Genomic DNA, 18526 nt, shown 5'->3' with positions numbered 1-18526 from the left:
ATGTGCTTTGAGTTGCGTAATTTCATCCTTGTTGCAATATTTGTGGAGTAGAGAAAGTTTAGGGAAAAAGTACTTTACTTATGAATTACGGAGTAAATGATTTTTTTTTGGTGTTTAGAGAGCCACAAGGGCGGAGGTGAGAATCAATCCCAGGATCTCCTGAAATCGGGAGGGAAGATCTAACCAGTTAAATTATCCCTCACTCTCATTACGGAGTAAATGATAATATGACATGTTTATTGTTACCATACCTATGACTCGATGAGATAGATGGCATAGACTGATAAACCTGATCAAATCAAGTATGGCTCGAAGAAGACCCATGTTTGGACAAAGTTTTTAGAACTAAATTTCAAGCTTCCAAAAAACAAAAAAAACAAAAACAGGTTTGGATAACTTGAAAAATCCATTTTCCTACCTCATTAAAATTACTTATGAGATAATTCTTATGAATAGTGTTTGAACAATTATATCCTCTAAAATGTTTGTTTACTTATTTGCTCTCATTAATGTTAATTGTCTCTTTTTTAAACTCGCGAACATAGTGTGTGGACATTTATACCTTAAAAAATACTTTCTCATTAATGTTGCTAACAACGAAGTTTTTGACATAACATCAAACTGAAATAGTTAATCGGATATGGCTAACTATGACACGCACATAAGATCACGCGTGTTAACCGCCTTAATTTAGTTAAATTTTGATTCGGCTTGAAAATCCTGTTATCTTTACCCTGAAATAAAGGGTTTGGACACGACTGCTAAACGGGCCGAATTTTTTGGACAAAGCCCGGGCTCCGCGATCGGACTCAGGCCGAGTCCAGCCATTTTTTAGTTCTCCTGATGTCGGCCAGCCCACACAGTTATTGCACCAATTGTCCCTTGGAGCCCTCCACGAGGCCAAGGGGTGGGTGAGGCAGAATAGCAGATCTGTTTTTTTTTTTTGACAAGTACCCCACAAAAAACCAACATCAAACAAAAACAATTCCATCAGAAAAGTAATCAAAGTAAAAATCTCACGAGCCAAATCCAATCAACCGGAATAACCCATTTCTCCGGTCGAATTCCGCCATTTTTTTCCGGCGAATTTCTTCAAATTACAGACACCCATTTGCAATATTCAGATCTCCAACCACTTTAAACAGTCAATAATGTAGTCACTCATTTAACTTTTTAGTCCCTTTCAACTTTGACTATTTAATTGAAATGTAGATTCAGATGATAATTATTTATTTGTTTTTTATGTACTTTCATCTTAATTCCTAATTCCAACAATTATATTCTACAAAAGATGCTGAATTTCTTGAGAATCACACCTCATGTTCTACTGTATTATTATTTGCTAACACAGAATCTTAATTTCCAGTTCACACGGACTTTTTTCTTCATTTGCGTATTTATGAATACTAAAAGAATATTTATTTTTTAGATAATCTTTTTTCTCTCTATTGTATTTTAGTTTAATTCAATAAAATTTCTAAAAGGGTACTCTACTTTGGTGATATTTTGGACCAATTGTTGATTTCCATTTCTGAAATTTTATATAATTTGGTATAAAGCCTTGAATTTTAGTCTTTGTGAATTGGTAAAGATTCAGTTTTGATTTTTTTTTTTTTTTTAATTGTTTAAATTGCAGAATGAAGGTAGTTTTGGAGAAAAAAGATGCAGGTGATTGGTGTTACAGAGGGGAAGGAGCAATTAATTTAGTTCTTGCATACTCTGGATCATCCCCTACCTTTGTATGTTTTTTTATAAACTTTTTTGATTCCTGCACTTTTAATGTATTGCATGTTATTTTAATGGCTTATTATCTTTATATCTGATTCACTTTCCAATTTTAAGCTTCATCTGAACTGAATTTCACTTTTTACTGTTTTCTTCTATGTCTTGTTAAATTCTGTTCTTTATTCTCTTCAAAATTGATATACTGCTCAAATTGGAATTGTATTACAGTAGTTTTAAATTAATCCATCTTGCCTAACTTCAATAGGCTATATCTGATTTGTAGCTGATAATTTGATGCTTTATAGATATGACAAGAACAAAAATCTTAATGTTGTGTCCATAAGGCTGAGTGTGTGTTCAATTCACTTGGGTTTTAATATATTTGAATTTATCCGAACATGACTGAACTTATTAAAACTTTTATTGGTTGTAAATGAACTATGATAGTCCTTATTTTCCCAAACTTAACTGAATTGAACTAATTTGAACTTATATTTCCTGATATCTATATTATTATTAAAACTCCAAGGTAAGGAGTGTCATTCCGCCATATGTCAATTGTTTTGTTTTATTTCGCCACATCATTTTTTGTAACATATAAACTTGCCACATAAGCAATTCATGTTAATGATGTTTCAATTATTAGTAAAAAAAAAGTTTTTTCTTCCAATTCAAAGTTTGTAACCGACATTATTTATAATGGTCTTAATTATTTGTCTTAATGAATAATTATATTATATCATTATTGAATTGCTTGAATTGGAGCAATTTGTAAAGATTGTACTCGATGATCAATTGTGAATCAATTGGAATTCTACAACTGAATAATGAATGGGTGAGTAATTAATGAGTAATTAGCCACAAATTATAATCGTTGGATACGATTCACTTACCCTGGCCTCTTGGAACAAGTTTTGTAGGTGAGTATTTTGATTTTTTATTTGTATACAACATAAAAATTTGATATATTCTATGTATATCAATGCAATTAAATAGTTATTATTTTATATTAATTCACTTAGAGGTCTGTTCACATTTACTGAATTGAACTGATCGAACTGAATTGAACTGAACTAAACTAAACTAAACTGAATATTTTATGAGTGAAGGAAATTATGAGCTGAACTGAACTGAAAATAAGCTGAAGTGAACAGGCCCTTAATTATAAAGATTGTTGAATATTAACTTATAAATTTAGTTTTTATTAAACTTATAAAATTATAATGAACCGGGGCATCGCCCGGGCCAATAACTAGTTGTCTTATCTAAACTTACTAATTTGTTTAACCCTTGTAAGAATTTACTTTTTCCAAAAGTGGAAATAATGTGAACAAAACAGATAATTGGATGGCCGTTGGCTGTTGTTGAGCATTATTGCTAATGTGCATTCTTGTTGGACTGTATGTGAATTACTTCCTGTTGCTGATCAGTTTCCCCCCTTGTGCAGAGTGGGAAAATAATACGGGTGCCAAAGGTCCCGAGGAATGGGTCAATAAAAGAGACCGAACGCTCGGTTTTGTCCGAGCATGAATGCAGCTTATGGAAAGATGTAGCAGATATTGTTACATCCCCAAACAAGGAGGTTGCTGAGCAGATGTATGTGCAATGTGTGATGATCCCACTGTTAGGATCAGAGTTTGTTGATCCTGGGGTATGTTGACTTGTGACTATTGTCTATTGTTAGTGTATTTGGCACATGTGTAATTGAGTTTGTGTATGTCCTGTTTGTCAGGTCAAAAACCTTCTTACAACTCAAGTTGGTGATATTGCTATATTAAAGGCCGTCACTAATGTTGTCAGGAAGAGTATTATGTCGATTTGTTATGTATGGAAATTCTGTGGTGGTGTGTTTAGACTCTAAAGTCTACATGAGACTGTGCTTATCTTAGAGTAGAGTTACACTAGCGTCTGTTTTAAAGCATATTGAAGAATAAAACGAAGAAGGAAAATGAGTGATGAGTCTAATGACAATCACCTGTAAGGCTGTAAGGGATAAAGAAGTTCCAAATGGTAGTTATTTTTTTTTATTTATTATTATTTTTATTAAAATCTGGCTTAAGTTTGTTGCATAATCAGGTAATAACTCAATTTCGCTAAGGTATACGGTTTTGCAAAGACTGCTTAAACTTGAGGAGTTGAGGCCATTTTTTCTATCCTCATTTTTTTATAATTACATATTCAAATCGACTGTAGACTGTAGAGGATGTGATTATATAATTTTCTCTATGTCATTATCATGCTTTTGATCTACCATCATCCTTCACTACAACACTTAAATCAGCTATGAAAAATATCTTGATGTTAAGGTTTTGTAACCTTACACAAATGTGCATCAAATGTGTACAACTTCTCTTGGGACAGTATTGTGATCCGCTCATTTTAAGACTCAGTAAATTGTAGAAGCGCTGATAAAATCTTGGTTTTTGCAAACTTGCAGGTAAAGATTCTTGTATCAAGGGAATTTCTGGAATTGGTTGAAAGAAATGTTCTCTCCCAGCGCCCTGGTTGGAGAGTTAGTGCTGCCCATGTGGATTGCGGTGCTGATTCTGTGCTGCTAATGTCAGATCATTCAGTATTCCCCCAAGGTGAATAGCACTAGAAAACAATTTAGCTTCTCCATTTCTTTTTGAAATTTACACCGACCCGAGTTTCCCTTATGTAGCAAGGTCAGAAAAGTAGCCCTTACCCGAGTTTCAATTTAGATACAATCGTATTCCTGTCTGGTGTTATATTGATGAATGCAATGATTATATGTAGCCTTAGTCTATATCATGTTGCTACTTGTTTGACAGAGGAAGGGATATGACGATTTATGTTATGACTTTCAGAAAACATGAGTTTATACGTTTTTATACAAGTAATTTGTCAAATAAATTTGAGATTTAGATATGGTATTTGATTATGAATCCAGTAGGTTATAGCTTGCTAGGGTTTTAGATGTTATAAATCCTTCTGATTGCTTCTTCCAATTCAGAATAGTTTGAAAACTTTGATTTTATTTCACTGACTTTTGTCTTTGTAAGTTTGTTCGTTCTTGTCATGGGGCAGACATTGTGCTTATTTTGTTTGTGTTTTTGTTTTTTTTTTTTTGTGTTTTTGTTTTTTTGTGTTTTTGTTTTGTTTTGTTTTTTTTTTTTTTTTTTTTCCTTCCTTAGCTTTTTATTTATTTATTTATAATAAAAAAAAGTGACCACTCATTGCTTGCTTTGAATTACCTTATTGATCATTCTGTTTGGTTTTCTTGTAGGCACATCTAAAGGAAAACCATGCCTGTCCGTGGAAATTAAGGTGGTTTAAATTTCATATGACAGTTTTCATTTTAATGACTAATAAATTAGATTTCATTCTCAATTAACTGACCCAAATCAGTAAAAATCTGATCTTATTATCTAATAAGAACTCTATTGTCTCCCATGAGCAGCCCAAGTGGGGATTTCTTCCATCTTCGAGCTTTATAGCTGATGAAAATGCCATCAAGAAGAATGTATCTCGTTTTAAAATGCACCAAGTCCTTAAATTGCAACAACAAAAGGTGACCCTCATTAATTCTCTTTGCATGATCTCTATTCAAAGAGATGTAATCAAATAGTGATATTTTTGCATATGCAATGTGCCAATAGATAAATGCCATTACTTTTTACCTGAGATGACTTTGATGCTGATCATTGGTCTTCCTGATAGTGAGACATGGCTCTGTTTATTTTTCAGATACAGCAATTGAGCGAATATGACCCATTGGATTTATTCTCTGGATCAAGGGAGCGAATTCATAAAGCATTTAAGGCTCTCTTTGCAAATCCACAGAATAATCTGCGGATTTTTCTAAATAGCTCCCTAATATATGGGGGCATGGGGGGTGGTGACCAAGGGACAGATTCTGTTAAGGTTGAAGCATTTGAAGATAATCTTAAATCTTTCTTGCATGGAGAAAATGGTTTGCATAAAAGGAATTTTGTGCATCTTGTAGGAGAGGCAATACTTAAATCCGGTGTACTAGACAGGCTACTTGAAGTCCAAAAGCTTGACAAATTTGATGTGGAAGGGGCAATTCATGCTTATTATGATATTGTTTCCCAGCCTTGCAAGATATGTAAAGATTCCGGTGAAGACAGGCAATTGGGAAAGTATAGCTCTCTGCATTCAATCCCTGTAGATGAAAGTCTGAAGATTGTAAGGGACTACTTGATAGCTGCAACAGCCAAGGACTGTAGTTTAATGATTAGTTTCCGTCCAAGGGAAGATGATGATCAAGAATCACACTATAGAACAATATACCTGGATGCAACAAAGCAAAGGTTTGATGTCAAGGTAAAGATCTATCCTGGTCTATTTTAAAGTTCGCTTCAGTTGTATTATATTATTATCACAGAGAAAGACCATATGACTGTATACCTGTATATGATAATATTGATAAATTAGTTTACTTTATACACCCCCCCCCCCCCCCCCCCCAAATGCCTCTTGGTAATTTAATGGTATCAAGAATGTGTTGGGCTTACATATGCTTATTTATGCTGTTTTCTCATGATACTTCTTTTCATTCTTTTACTCTCTGATGGTCTATGTTCCGTGCACTCTTGCAGGCATTTTTTATCGACCTTGATATGAAACCCTTGAATAATATGGAATACTACTATGAGCTGGATCAGAAGATAGTCAACAGTTACAAGAAGATGGTCAAAATAGAGCGTGGTGCTGCAAATGGGGGAACCATTGAGGGGTATGAAACTGGATATTGAGATTGAAAAAACTTCTTAAAAGGTTTTGCTTGGTATAGATTGTTGAGGATTGCACAGTTCCATTAAAATCCACATAACCTGACAAATTGTCCCTAAAGCTTCTGTAACCTAGTTAACTCTTTAAGAATATATTGTTATCTTAGGCATGCTCGACTGCTCGTGTCCAACTGTCCATAGTTTAGATTCCAATATTTGATACTCTTAGAGTCCTCGTGTATAATTTTCATCTGTAATATGTAACATTTTGGTATGTATGTACAATATGTCAATATGTAATTCTTAATGTCTTATTGTGGTAGATGAACATTTTTTATTACCTCAACTATGAATTTCTGCCTTTCCTTAGTATGCGAATTTAATGATCATTGGTCGATGTTAATTAAGCGATCCAGATCAAGGAATGTAGCTGTCAAGTGTTTTATGATTCATGCAACAGGAGTTATAAGTTTATGATTATTTCATTGTTTTTGTTTCTTATGCTTTCTCTGTTAACCTTATTGTATGCGTTATCTTGATATTGCTATGCGCCTGCACTGAGGTTATACTTGATATGTAGTGCTAGGGCAGTGCCTCCCAATTCATTTACAGTGCTTGAACTGTAGGGTAAAATGGAATAAAGAGAATTTCCCCTTGTAAATTGGATGATCTGTTGCCATGAGGGTCGGAGGAACTTAGTTTTCGATGAATTATTGGTCATAGTTTGATTAGAGAACTAAAATCAGCTCATATATGTGAGTGAGTGGGTGTGTGCTACTAGCTGCTATGGTAATTCTTCTGTTGGAGTAATGTCTAATTTCATATTTGCAGTTTGGATGTTAAATTTCATAACCGATTGTAGCTTTGCTCGGCTCATGACGAATTCTCGGGCATCACTGAGATGGAACACTATGCCACGGATAGCCTCATCAGGTTCCATATTTGGTGTTTAAAAGCATATTAGTGACATATAGCATCTAGAATCTTCATGACCATAATTTATACAGGATTATTGTTCCCTTAACTGTCAAGATATATTCTGTAGATAGAATTCCACAAACTTATTCTTGCTTGCGTCTGAGTTTGAAAAAATCAGAAAAGATTAGTGAACATGAATATATAAATGGGTTCTCTAAATTTTGTTCCTTGCAAACTTCATTGACAAGGAAGTTTATTCTCCATTTGTGTATCTAATTCTTACAGAATTATGTCCAAGGTTTGATCTTTTTCATTTTATATTTTTGCATTATATGCTTCAATTTAACCTGATATAGTGTGCAGCAGAATCTGTAAGTTAATTCTGTCTTTGTATTCACAATCTTAGTACCACTTGCGTTCCCTCCCTACGACCTATTTTCTTCATTTCTAAAGAAGCTAAATTTATTTTACAGTTTTTTCTGCAGATTGATGCTGTTGTTTTTACGCTGATGTTAACAGATTAAAAATAACTAGAGTGTACCCATGCATTTTGCACAGGATATATATTATATTAGAAAGATATTAAATATATAATATAAGAAAAAAATATATTTAAAATATGGGAAGTTGATTTTGATTTTGTAACTTAGACTCTTTTCTTTTGAGCTACTGTCGTCTGTTATGGACTTGTAGTCTGGTCTGCTCTCTACTAAACCCTGCTTAACTCTGCTCTACTAAGTATTAATAATCTGTTGACACTTGTTCTGTACTGTTGACACTTGTTCTGCCCTAGTCACACTTGCTCTGCTCCGCTCTACTAAATCTGATATGATGTTCTCTGCTAAGCTCACAAGCTCAAAAAACAAGGTCTTACTTTTATATATCGGTGGGCACACAATGTGTCCAGCTGTTATGGGGTTTACTTTGTTAAAGGTATAGGGGTTACTCATTCAGTGTTATAGGGGTTATTCAGTTAGTGTCATAGGGGTTATTCCATAAGTGTTTTAAGAGTTACTTTGTTCTTTTATAAGCAGTTATTCGGTGAGGCTAGTTGCGCAAAAAGCGTGCTTACATTTTTTTTGTTTTACTGATTAGAGAAGTGGAAATTGTTTGGAGGGTAGTCCCAAAAAAATGCATATAATTGAAAGGTTGGGGATTTTGAGTGCTATGGTGAATTATTGATAAAGGAATTATATACCCGTATGACATATATTATACTAAGTAAAAAAAAAAATGTTACGGAGTAGTAGTTTCTCAAAATTAAAATTAAAAAAAAAAAAAAAAAGAATTTTTTTTTTTTTTTTTTTTTTTTTTTTTTTTTTTTTATGTTAAAAAAAAAATAGTGGGATAGGTATTTATTGTATTTTTTAATTATTACATAAAAAATAAAAAAAATATAAAAACCAAATGCATGAGAGTTTAGCATTGGGATTTTGAAGACTTCTCGTTAAAACGACTCATAAATTATATATAAGATTTTACATAATACTTGTATTTTTTTTTAGGCAAAATTATGCTGTTGTGCACTAGTTTGGTATAGTATTAGCTAATCTGACTTGTTTTGGTTTGATGCATAAACTATAGTATCAGTGGATCTTCACTTCTCAAAGTGGATAACTTCTATAGTTCTGATCCCATCAAAAAATGCAGTAACATTCACCGGAGAAGCTGATCCTGTATATATTGTATAAGCTGAGGAAATTCCAGAGCACCTTCGCGCTTTCAAGGAACACTAAAAAGATGACAAGGAAAGAGATGAAGCTAAAATGATGTGTATGAGACTATGAGCGATTTGTTTTCTATTGCCACATAGTTTTAGTTGCTACTCAGTGTTAATTTTTTACCCTGTAACAGGAAAAATCTGATTATAATCATCAAATGTTACCAACAAAGAATGTGCATATATATTATTTACTTGGTTCTTTATGCTGTTATCAAAGAAAAAATGTCAATTTTTTGTCTTGTGTTGTAAAGCAAGAGCTTCATAATCTGTCTACATTGGTGTTGCGCTTTTATAGGCCATATTTTCTTTACTTGCTACTATATCTGCATCAACGATAAGGCTAAGCTTCTGCGCAGCACAAGGAACATTAACATAAACAGGTTATATAAAATTTCGACCTAATATCAATTTTTTTCTTCCCCCATCATTCAGGAATCAACTTGGTCATGGTTTTAAATCCAAGGTCTTGGTTAGCATTTTATTGTGGTGATGGTGAATAATCCAACTTTTAAGGGACAACGACAAGTGGCCTCGCTCAGTTTTGTTTATTGAAATTGGAAATATCTTTGGGTAGGGATGATCCCATCATATGATCATATCGTTAGAGATGCTGTAAGAAACATCAATGGATATCGTTTGCACCTATGAATTTCACTTGATTCAGAAAGGCAATCGCAAGAAATGTCAACACTAGACAAAGAAAACGCATACAAGTACTAACTTTTCTCTCATTTCTTTTAATAAATATTAACCTCAGGAGAAAAATATGAAACCCTATACTGTACAGAAAATACAGGAGGATCCTCTGTTAATTAAAAACTCTACCCCAATACACAATGCCGAGAAAGAGACCCAAAGAATGTGGAAAGCTTATCCTTGTAAGCAGCAACACATTCTTCACCAGCAGAACCTTCTCCTCTGTAGATTGAATAATACATGTAAGCAATGATAAACTTAAGCAACAAACATCTAGGGAAAGTCTGCATTCACACCAATAACTTAAAGAACAAGGTTTTTCATGACTATATACCCGGAATCTAGCAGATTCTTGTGCATCAAAGAATGTGAGCAAATCTTCCTGCCTCATCAAAGCTTCATGTAATGCCTGTTCATCAAACAACGATATAAATGACCCACAAACACTTCACAGACTTATTTAATTTTCCAGTAGCTGGACACAAGAAGAGCTTCCCTTCGAGTTTTTTCTATTCATTTTACATCAGAAAACATTTCATTACAAATTAATAATTGTAACAAATTTACAATTAAGAGAGCTACCTTTTTGGTCGCAATCAACTCTGCTTCCAGAGCATCCACACGATATATTGCAGCATTTAGCAACTCCTCTTTCTCAGAAGGCATTTGTGTTGGCTTTGTCTGTAATGTTTTTACATTCTCTTCAAGATCACTGAGCCTTCTGAGTGTAACTAAGCGAAATTCTGTCTCTGTCATGTCTGGACTCACTGACGGTTGTTGCAAATTTTCTTTAAAATCTGGTCCAAGGATATCATGAAGGTTGCGGGCAAAATTCAAAATAAACATGGGAACTTCTCGAGAAATTTTCATCGTTGCTGATCGGAACAAAGCAAATAAGGTCACAAAGAAGGCCACGACTGCAGCGAAAATTCGGAAATGACTTTGCTCTACGTCTGCAGATTGTTGAGATATTGTCTCTGCAATAAATTACACTAGACATGCTGAAAAATCAAATTAGACAATTATTTCACAAGCAAACAATAAAATCTAGTCCAAGTTCAACTAGTTCTTCCAGAAGCAAAAAAGGAAGCACAACAAAAAAAGAATTAGAGAAAAGAATGCAGCCCAGCTATTAGTACGCAATAACAAACATGCGACCATAAATATATCATTTTGGATGAAATAGTACACTCTTACACTTTAGGATTGGTATGCTAACCTGTGGATGGATTAGACTGATCAATGGAGACAACTCCTACAGATTCTGAATCCAAGTGCTTCACAATTACAGGAACATGTTCATCATTATCAGGAATGCCACCAGTAGAGCCACTATTTCTGGCTATCCGAGCCTGCAAAATATCATTTCCTGTCAGGATCTCCTCCTTTGCCCTCTATCTTCAAAATAAATAAAACTTTATTAAGTGAAAATCCCCCCCTTCCCCCCCTCCAAAACCTCCCCACTATTTCTGGCTATCCGAGCCTGCAAAATATCATTTCCTGTCTCCTCCTTTGCCCTCTTTTCTTCAAATTACATGAAACTTTATCTAGTGAAAAATGTCAACCCCTCCCCCCCCCCCCCCCCAAACCCCCCACCTCTTCAGAAAAAAAAAAAAAAAAAAAAAAAGGGAATAACAAGGGCTAAATTATTCTGTTTAGGCCAAAATTTTGAAAGTATACTACCAATTCCATGTCCAAGACAATCAGAATTTTCTTATGACTAGCTATGCAGCTTTAGAATTTAAATATCATTCTTTATGAATAGGCAGCTCTTAATGTTTAGAGATATATCTTGTGCAGTATTAAGAATCAGCCTACAGCCTCTACCTAGCCAAAACTGACGAGGAAATACCGAAATAGTAATGGGAGGAGATAAGGTCGAGTTTTAAGAAACCCAGGTTGAAAGAGCCTAAGTATATAAAATTCCAATAAAAACACTAGTGCAAAATATTAACTTAATTTAATGGAAGTCAAGTCTATCAGATGTTGGGTACATGAGGGCTCACTTCTTCATCCACTGGCATCAATTTAAACTCCAAAGAAGCCCTAGGTGCTCTAGAAGAAGAAATTTCTTCAACTTCGGATCCAGACTCTGCTGTTGATGTGTCATGATTTTTAATCTGGTGGTCAAGCAAAAATACATAAATACATAAGTAACATCAGGACAAACAAATAATATGCAAACAAAACTGTAACAAATTTTTATGTACCCACAGAGAATTTTATTCGAGAAATTTAACATACCATCTTGTTATAAGCAATAACCCTGCCTTCACTGTTTGATATAGCTACTTCGGCTTCGCCAGATTGAATCAACTGCAGGTAATCAATCAGAATTCAACAAATCAAAAACTTAAAAATTTGGCAATTTGAACATACAGTCATAGAATTTGCACGTGAATGCTCATTTTTAACAACCTTTAAGATTTCAGGATCTTTCCATGGTCCCTTGTCAGACCTTACACAACCTCCTTGATCTGCACAATTGCATGTACCGCCAAGAAATTCAGGCAATTGGCTGTATGAGGCAATCAATTTAAACAATAAGTAAAGCTAAATAGGTAATATTCAGTAGAAGGTTGATCATACAAAATGACAACCAACATGGGTATCCAGTGAGATTACCTTTTGTCAATGATCTCAAACAGTTTGCTCTGATATTTGGGGCCAAGGACCTGACAAGGATATGAAAATCAAAATTTTCATATAACTTAAAGGTGATTTACTAATGGATCTTGGTCGATAAACATATTTAAGTACTCTAATATTTTACATGAATTTTGGATGTCGTATGAGGATCAAGAAAAGGCTTGATTACATTCCAGACCAATTTAAAGCCATTGCCAGCATTAATGATATACATTCGGTAAAGAGTCTGCAGAAATATCCGCAGCAAACATAAGAAACAACACAGGTAGGTGGTAATCAGATACATTAAAAACATTATCATTGAATTCAACAAAACAGTTCGTAGCTACTCAACATACCTCAGGATAGTTGTCGTTATCAATTTTTTGTAGCCGCATTATCAGTTCACGAGCAGGTTTTGTTAGGTTTTTATAGCCCTGATGATAAGTTAAAAAAATAATTGGAACTCATTTTATGCACCTCTCAAGACAAAAGACCTGTGCATTATGCCCACTGATAATTGAACAGATAACAAGTGAAATAGGCAACATACCACGCCTTGAACATCGAGAATAGTTGTATTTGAATCTATATGCCTTTTAGCAGCAATGGAGCAAGCTGGATATTTCAGTGCAAAGCACCTTTCAAAATCTTGAGCATGATATTTGAGGTATCGTTCCATTGTAGTTACTTGCATAAGCTTCTCTGTATCAACTTTTCCCAGTAGGTAAAGATAGACAGGCCGCCCATCTTTGTCAACACCATGAAATCCCTGGGGATAATACTTTAAGACCTCATCCAACTCATGGTACACAAAATCCTGACAGAAAGCAAACAAGAAGTCATTTTTTTAAAAGGATTGAACAAATAACAGAAGAGTAATCCATTCCGCCAAACTATTGAGGCAGCAGAACTGCAGAAGGCTGGGTTGCTGTGCAACTACTCAGATCAATGTCAATAATTTAAACTCTGACCTCAAGGATAGTGTCGGCACCAAATTCTTTTCTCCACTTGAGCATATCAACCCACATCTGCTTTGCCTTCTCAATGTCAAACTTTCTTGCCTTCAAAAACCTGCAAGGATGAATTTTCAAGAAACAAATATATCATTCAGAAGATATATAAATCAATCAATCAATCAATCAATCAAAGCCTTAATCCCAAAAGTGGGGTCGGCTAACATGAACCAAATTTGATTATTCCGTGTAGTCATCAACATAAATCTTTCTCCTCCATCCCTTACGATCCAAAACTTCATCCTCACGTAAATCCATGCACTTCATATCCTTCCTCACTCCTTCCAACCAAGTCATCTTTGGTCTCCCTCTTCCTCGTTTAATCCCTCCATGGTCCCACTCTTCCACTCTTCGCACCGGTGCACCCTCGGGTCTCCGTCTTACATGTCCAAACCAACGCAGACGATTTTCCCTTAGTTTATCTACAATGCCCGCCACACCTACTTTCTTGCGAATAACCTCATTTCTGATTCTATCTCTTAAAGTGTTTCCACACATCCACCTTAACATGCGCATTTCCGTAACCTCCATCTTATTAATATGCTCTTTCTTATAAGCCCAACATTCTGTACCATAGAGCAACACTGGTCGTATGGCAGTCCTGTAGAATTTTCCCTTCAACTTTAAGGGAATGCTGCGGTCGCATAACACTCCCGTGGCCGCTCTCCATTTAAGCCACCCTGACTTAATCCTGTGAGTCACGTCTTGATCATTCAGAAGATATATAAATATTCCATTTAATTAAATAGATACCAAACAATAGCTGCTAAACAAAATATCCAAAGGTTTCAGGCAATTGTCAACAGTTAGCAAACAAAAAGCAATTTGTCTAAGCAACTCATTCACAATACAATAATACAGAAGAAACTTAACTGCAGTCATTAGAACACAGCACAGAACTTTTACATGGAACAGAAAAGCCATAATAGAAGACAGTGGTATAGCCTATCGATATCATCACCAACTAAAAGAACAGATTACCTCAGCAAGGTGTAATAATTATCATGTCTTGCAGGTAGTACCTCATCCAAAGCCAGTGCTTGTCGAAATGCTTGCACAGCCTGCACTTCCTTAACATCTCGTACATCCTTTATAGAAACAGAAGGAAGGCCTTCAACCTTCCTCTTGCCTTTTTTCTTGCTGAGTGAACGCCTTATTTTACTGGATGCGTTAATTGCTCTCTTTTTAAAACCTCCCATCTTCTTCTTCTTCTCATCTTCTGATATCTCAACATCTGATTTCCGCTCTTTTCTTTCACGACTTGTTGAGCCTTCAAAACCTGCAAACATTATATAACACTTAGTAAACCTCTATTACATTATTCCATATCTTTAAATTAAAAAAAAAAAAAATACAAGCTATAATATCACTTTGGTTTGTCAGTCTTCTCTAAGGACAGGTTGGATATAAATTAGAGAACGGCAAAAATATTGAGTTACGAAAACATGATCGAGAACAAGCTAATAGGTACAAGGCTATTTAGCCTATCATTGAGTGTCAATGTAAGCTTTTAATTATATGTATCACAGCCATGTGTAAACCATTCAAGTAACCTTAGTAACTATTTCCCCTCTACTGCATACGAAGTACTACTTATGCTAATACTTGTAGAAAACAAAAGTTCATAGATACAAGGCTATACTTATTACTTAAGCATCAATGTAAGCTCTCGATTCTACATCTTTGCAAATGTATATCTTTCAAGTATCTTTATTCGCTCGTGCTCCCCTACAGTATACGAACTATCCTAATCCTCGTATAAAACATGATTACACCCCCAAACCCGAGCTTGATACAAGTGATCTATGATCATTAATGGAAATACCATCAACAGAGAAATTAACAGTCTTTCATACTACACAAATTCACTAACACAGTGACAGTGATTCTTAACAGAACACATAATCTACCTACAATGCTACTCCGGTCGGTACATACTGTAAATTTTTAACAAGACACATGAAAATGTATCTCAATACTGTAAACTTGTGAAGTATAGATGGCAACCTTTTCCTAACATCCCATAATTTCAGACCACCCGAGAAAAATGATGTAGACGGAATTTGATCTCAAGTCTTGTATTCTACCTCCACTTAAAGACTTGTACCCACTTAATTAGCTAATCATACATCCTCTCATACAGTCATACATACACAACATTGAATTACACATTACATAATCATTGCAAAATTAAAATTAAAAAAAAAAAAAAAAAAAAAAAGAAAAGAAAAAAAAAGCAGCAATTAATCAAAAAACACATCATTTAGAATTTGAATTATGCATGATAATAATTACTCAAAAGTGCAAAAATCCAAAATTGGGGATTGAGAAATAAAAAAGGAACAATTGAAACTTACAAGGACGAGCAAAGTCAAGTGGGCCAGACAAGCTGGAATTCCTCCCTAACTCCATTCTTTAAACTTCAACAAATTTTCGATTTCTCCATTGACAATCTTCCAACCAAAATAAAAAACGAAAATTAAAATAAAAATTAAATAAACAATAGCATTCAATTTCAGAAAATATGGAAATGAAATAATGATTATAATTTCAAAATAAAATAAAAAAAAATACCTGGAATTAGAGGAGAGAGAGAAAGAAATGCAAAAAGAAAGTGGAGTTAAAGTAGATTGTAGAAAATTCAAAGAACCCCCAATTTTAATTTTTCTTTTCGGCCGAAAATTTCAAAATTTTGAAAAAATCAAAATACTAATAAAATAAAATTAGTTAGGAAAAATTGAAATGATAGGAAAGAAAAAAGTTAGAGTTTAAAAGAGGTATGAATTTGTGGCAGAGAGTTTCGCGGTTTATTAGTTTGGTAATGGTAATGGTGGTATTTGATATATTGAGGGTGACACGCACTCAAAGTGGGTCCCCTTTTGTGATTGCTTTCAATGACACGTTTGCTTTTCCGATTGCTTTGCCGTTTTTATTCCCGCCTCTTTTCTCTATGGAACTTTGGAGTGTATGTAATAATAATAGAGGTGAGGTGGATGTCTATTTATTATTGGGTACATTTTTGGGTGTTGGTTAACTTTTTCCGTTTATTGGATGGACTACTTCCGCTTTATATTGTTTATAACAATTTGATATAAATTAAAGAGGAAAAATGTCTTATTGTTGCAAATAATATGAAACAGAGATTATAGATAAGTTTGAAAAAAAGAAGTTTAATAAGGAATAAAGGTTATTTTCAATTTATAACTACAAGAAGTTTTAAATAAAATCTAATAGGATTGATTAATTTATTATGTTTAACTTAAATAAAATTTCAAGGCTAAACATGTAAAGCGAGCTTATAAAGTCTAATTAGTTATAGACTTATAGGTCAATTGTGATTAGTTGAATAGAACACACTAAGTTTAAAATAGTTCACAAAAGTATAAATCAAATGTTTAGACTATGTTATATGTATCTTGGTTAAGACTAGGAAATTTAAAATGGCTAATAGTCAGATTAGGTCTTATTAGGATCAGATTAACCCGAGTGATTTCAGTCATATACTTCGTAGATAATTTCAGGTTGGAATGAACCAATTTGAGTGTGATTTAGGTATGAGATACCAGTGAGCAGTAGATAATTGTAGATTAGTTCAGCATTATCATATCTTTTTTTTTTTTTTTGGTTAAAAGGAGCAATTAGATTAACATACTAAATAAGTCTCAGTACAGAGTAGATATGAGTTATAGGACATGCCAAAACATAGTCATCTAGTTTTGCCACGCAGGGCCAAAATGTACATTAGTACCCTCCGAAACACCATTAAACAAAAGGTTGGGAGAAAACTCTAGCTTAACTCCAAATGCTAACCACTGCACATTAGGGTGTTTAATACAGCTTGATCTAGGAAGAATCCTTCTTGCTGCCCTGGCTTGAGAGTCCACAAGTTTCAGCTTCTCTCTTGGCACTTTCATCAATTTGCATCCTTGAAGCTCCTGAATCAGCTCCCTGCAAGTAGCATATATGTGACTAGATTCATCAGAAGGGGTAGCATGATCATTTATCCCTGATACAGCTCTTTGACAGTCAGACCAAATAGTAACATTTATCCACCCTTTAACCTTGGTTAGATAGATACCAGCTAGAATGGCTAAGGACTCAGCAATAAGGGGGCTAGTAGCCTGGGAGTGGATAGCAAAACCGTCCACCCAAGTACCATCCGGGGCAGTAACACTACAGGCAATCCCAGCAGACAAGGAGTTAAACTCATAGGAAACATCAACACAGACAACATGAGCAGGAGGATGACAAACAGGAGCAAGGACACTAGTAATCTGGTTACTTTTGAAAGATTGAGATAGATAGGTGGTTTCATGGGCAAGCCAAATGCACTGCTTTATCCAGCCCTCAGCTGGGGTAGATTTCTTGTCAAAAATCCATTTGTTCCTTCTAAACCAAATTTTCCAGCAGATAATGGAGAAAGCAATATTCCAGCTACAGGAGAAAGGGTGGAGAACATCAGAGATGGATAAGTTTAGCTTAAGCCAAGAGAGTAGGGAATCAACATTGAAGAAATTAGGGGGGGGTAGGTAAGGAATTCCAGATTTCCACAGCTCTGGGGCAGTCCCTGAGTGCATGAAGAGTGGATTCAACTAGATTTGGACAGAAACAGCAGAAGGGGGGTATTGGAACATGCCTAGAACTCAGGAGGGAGGCAGAAGGAATTCTATCCCAAGCTACTTGCCATAGAAAGATCTTGTTTGCAGGGAGGATTTGGAGATCCCAGATAAGGTTCCAGATGTCAGAAACATCTGAGAGGGGAGCATTGAGAGACTTTAGGTAGGCATAGGCTTTGTTAGAATCAAAAAACTTGCCCTTTCCAAGGGAGCAAAAAGGGAAGTCACTTAACAGAGGAAAGATAGGAATGGCATGAATCCATAAGGAGAGATCAGGGGGGAGTTGCACAGAAAGGTTATCCATATTCCACCCATTCCCATCAATAATTGACTCAAGTTTCAGGTGAAGTTCATGCTCAGGTATGGGGCCAATAATAAGGTCTCTCAAGGCACCTTTTCCTAACCAATTGTCAAACCACAAGGAACAATGATTTCCTCTCCCCACCACCCATTGGTTAAATTTTTCAAAAAGATCCCAACCCTTCCCAA

At 34.8% G+C, this 18526-nt stretch overlaps 2 protein-coding genes across 5 annotated transcripts; one reads left to right on the top strand and one right to left on the bottom strand.

Annotated features, from left to right (window-relative positions):
• Positions 1 to 966: 966 nt before the first annotated feature.
• Positions 967 to 6786, top strand: LOC145586624 (inositol-pentakisphosphate 2-kinase-like). Of its 2 annotated transcripts, none has more exons than XM_081643509.1 (8): positions 967 to 1153; positions 1637 to 1739; positions 3173 to 3376; positions 4163 to 4310; positions 4973 to 5013; positions 5147 to 5257; positions 5434 to 6033; positions 6309 to 6786. In XM_081643509.1, the coding sequence occupies exons 2-8, from the start codon at positions 1638 to 1640 to the stop codon at positions 6462 to 6464; spliced, it is 1362 nt and encodes a 453-aa protein (XP_081499635.1). In that variant the 5' UTR covers positions 967 to 1153; position 1637; the 3' UTR covers positions 6465 to 6786. The 2 variants fall into 2 exon arrangements, with proteins under 2 accessions (XP_081499635.1, XP_081499636.1); XM_081643510.1 differs by lacking the exon at positions 967 to 1153 and adding an exon at positions 1255 to 1551.
• A 3003-nt stretch (positions 6787 to 9789) lies between these two features.
• Positions 9790 to 16281, bottom strand: LOC145586623 (phosphatidylinositol/phosphatidylcholine transfer protein SFH8-like). Of its 3 annotated transcripts, XM_081643506.1 has the most exons (15): positions 15996 to 16247; positions 15779 to 15874; positions 14403 to 14700; positions 13380 to 13479; positions 12959 to 13225; positions 12765 to 12842; positions 12551 to 12652; positions 12403 to 12452; positions 12196 to 12295; positions 12022 to 12093; positions 11784 to 11897; positions 10997 to 11129; positions 10360 to 10754; positions 10112 to 10186; positions 9790 to 9999 (listed from the first exon to the last, which is right to left on the bottom strand). In XM_081643506.1, the coding sequence occupies exons 2-15, from the start codon at positions 15831 to 15833 to the stop codon at positions 9979 to 9981; spliced, it is 1860 nt and encodes a 619-aa protein (XP_081499632.1). In that variant the 5' UTR covers positions 15834 to 15874; positions 15996 to 16247; the 3' UTR covers positions 9790 to 9978. The 3 variants fall into 3 exon arrangements, with proteins under 3 accessions (XP_081499632.1, XP_081499634.1, XP_081499633.1); XM_081643508.1 differs by lacking the exons at positions 9790 to 9999; positions 10112 to 10186 and having other exon boundaries at positions 10637 to 10769; positions 15996 to 16281; XM_081643507.1 differs by lacking the exons at positions 9790 to 9999; positions 10112 to 10186 and having other exon boundaries at positions 10645 to 10778; positions 15996 to 16281.
• Between the last annotated feature and the right edge of the window lie 2245 nt (positions 16282 to 18526).

The sequence above is a fragment of the Chenopodium album genome, chromosome 16, assembly GCF_948465745.1.
Source record: "Chenopodium album chromosome 16, dcCheAlbu1.1, whole genome shotgun sequence".
NCBI lineage: Eukaryota > Viridiplantae > Streptophyta > Magnoliopsida > Caryophyllales > Amaranthaceae > Chenopodium > Chenopodium album.
Note: the sequence above shows the minus strand (reverse complement) of the source record. Positions and strands in the feature narration are given on the sequence as shown.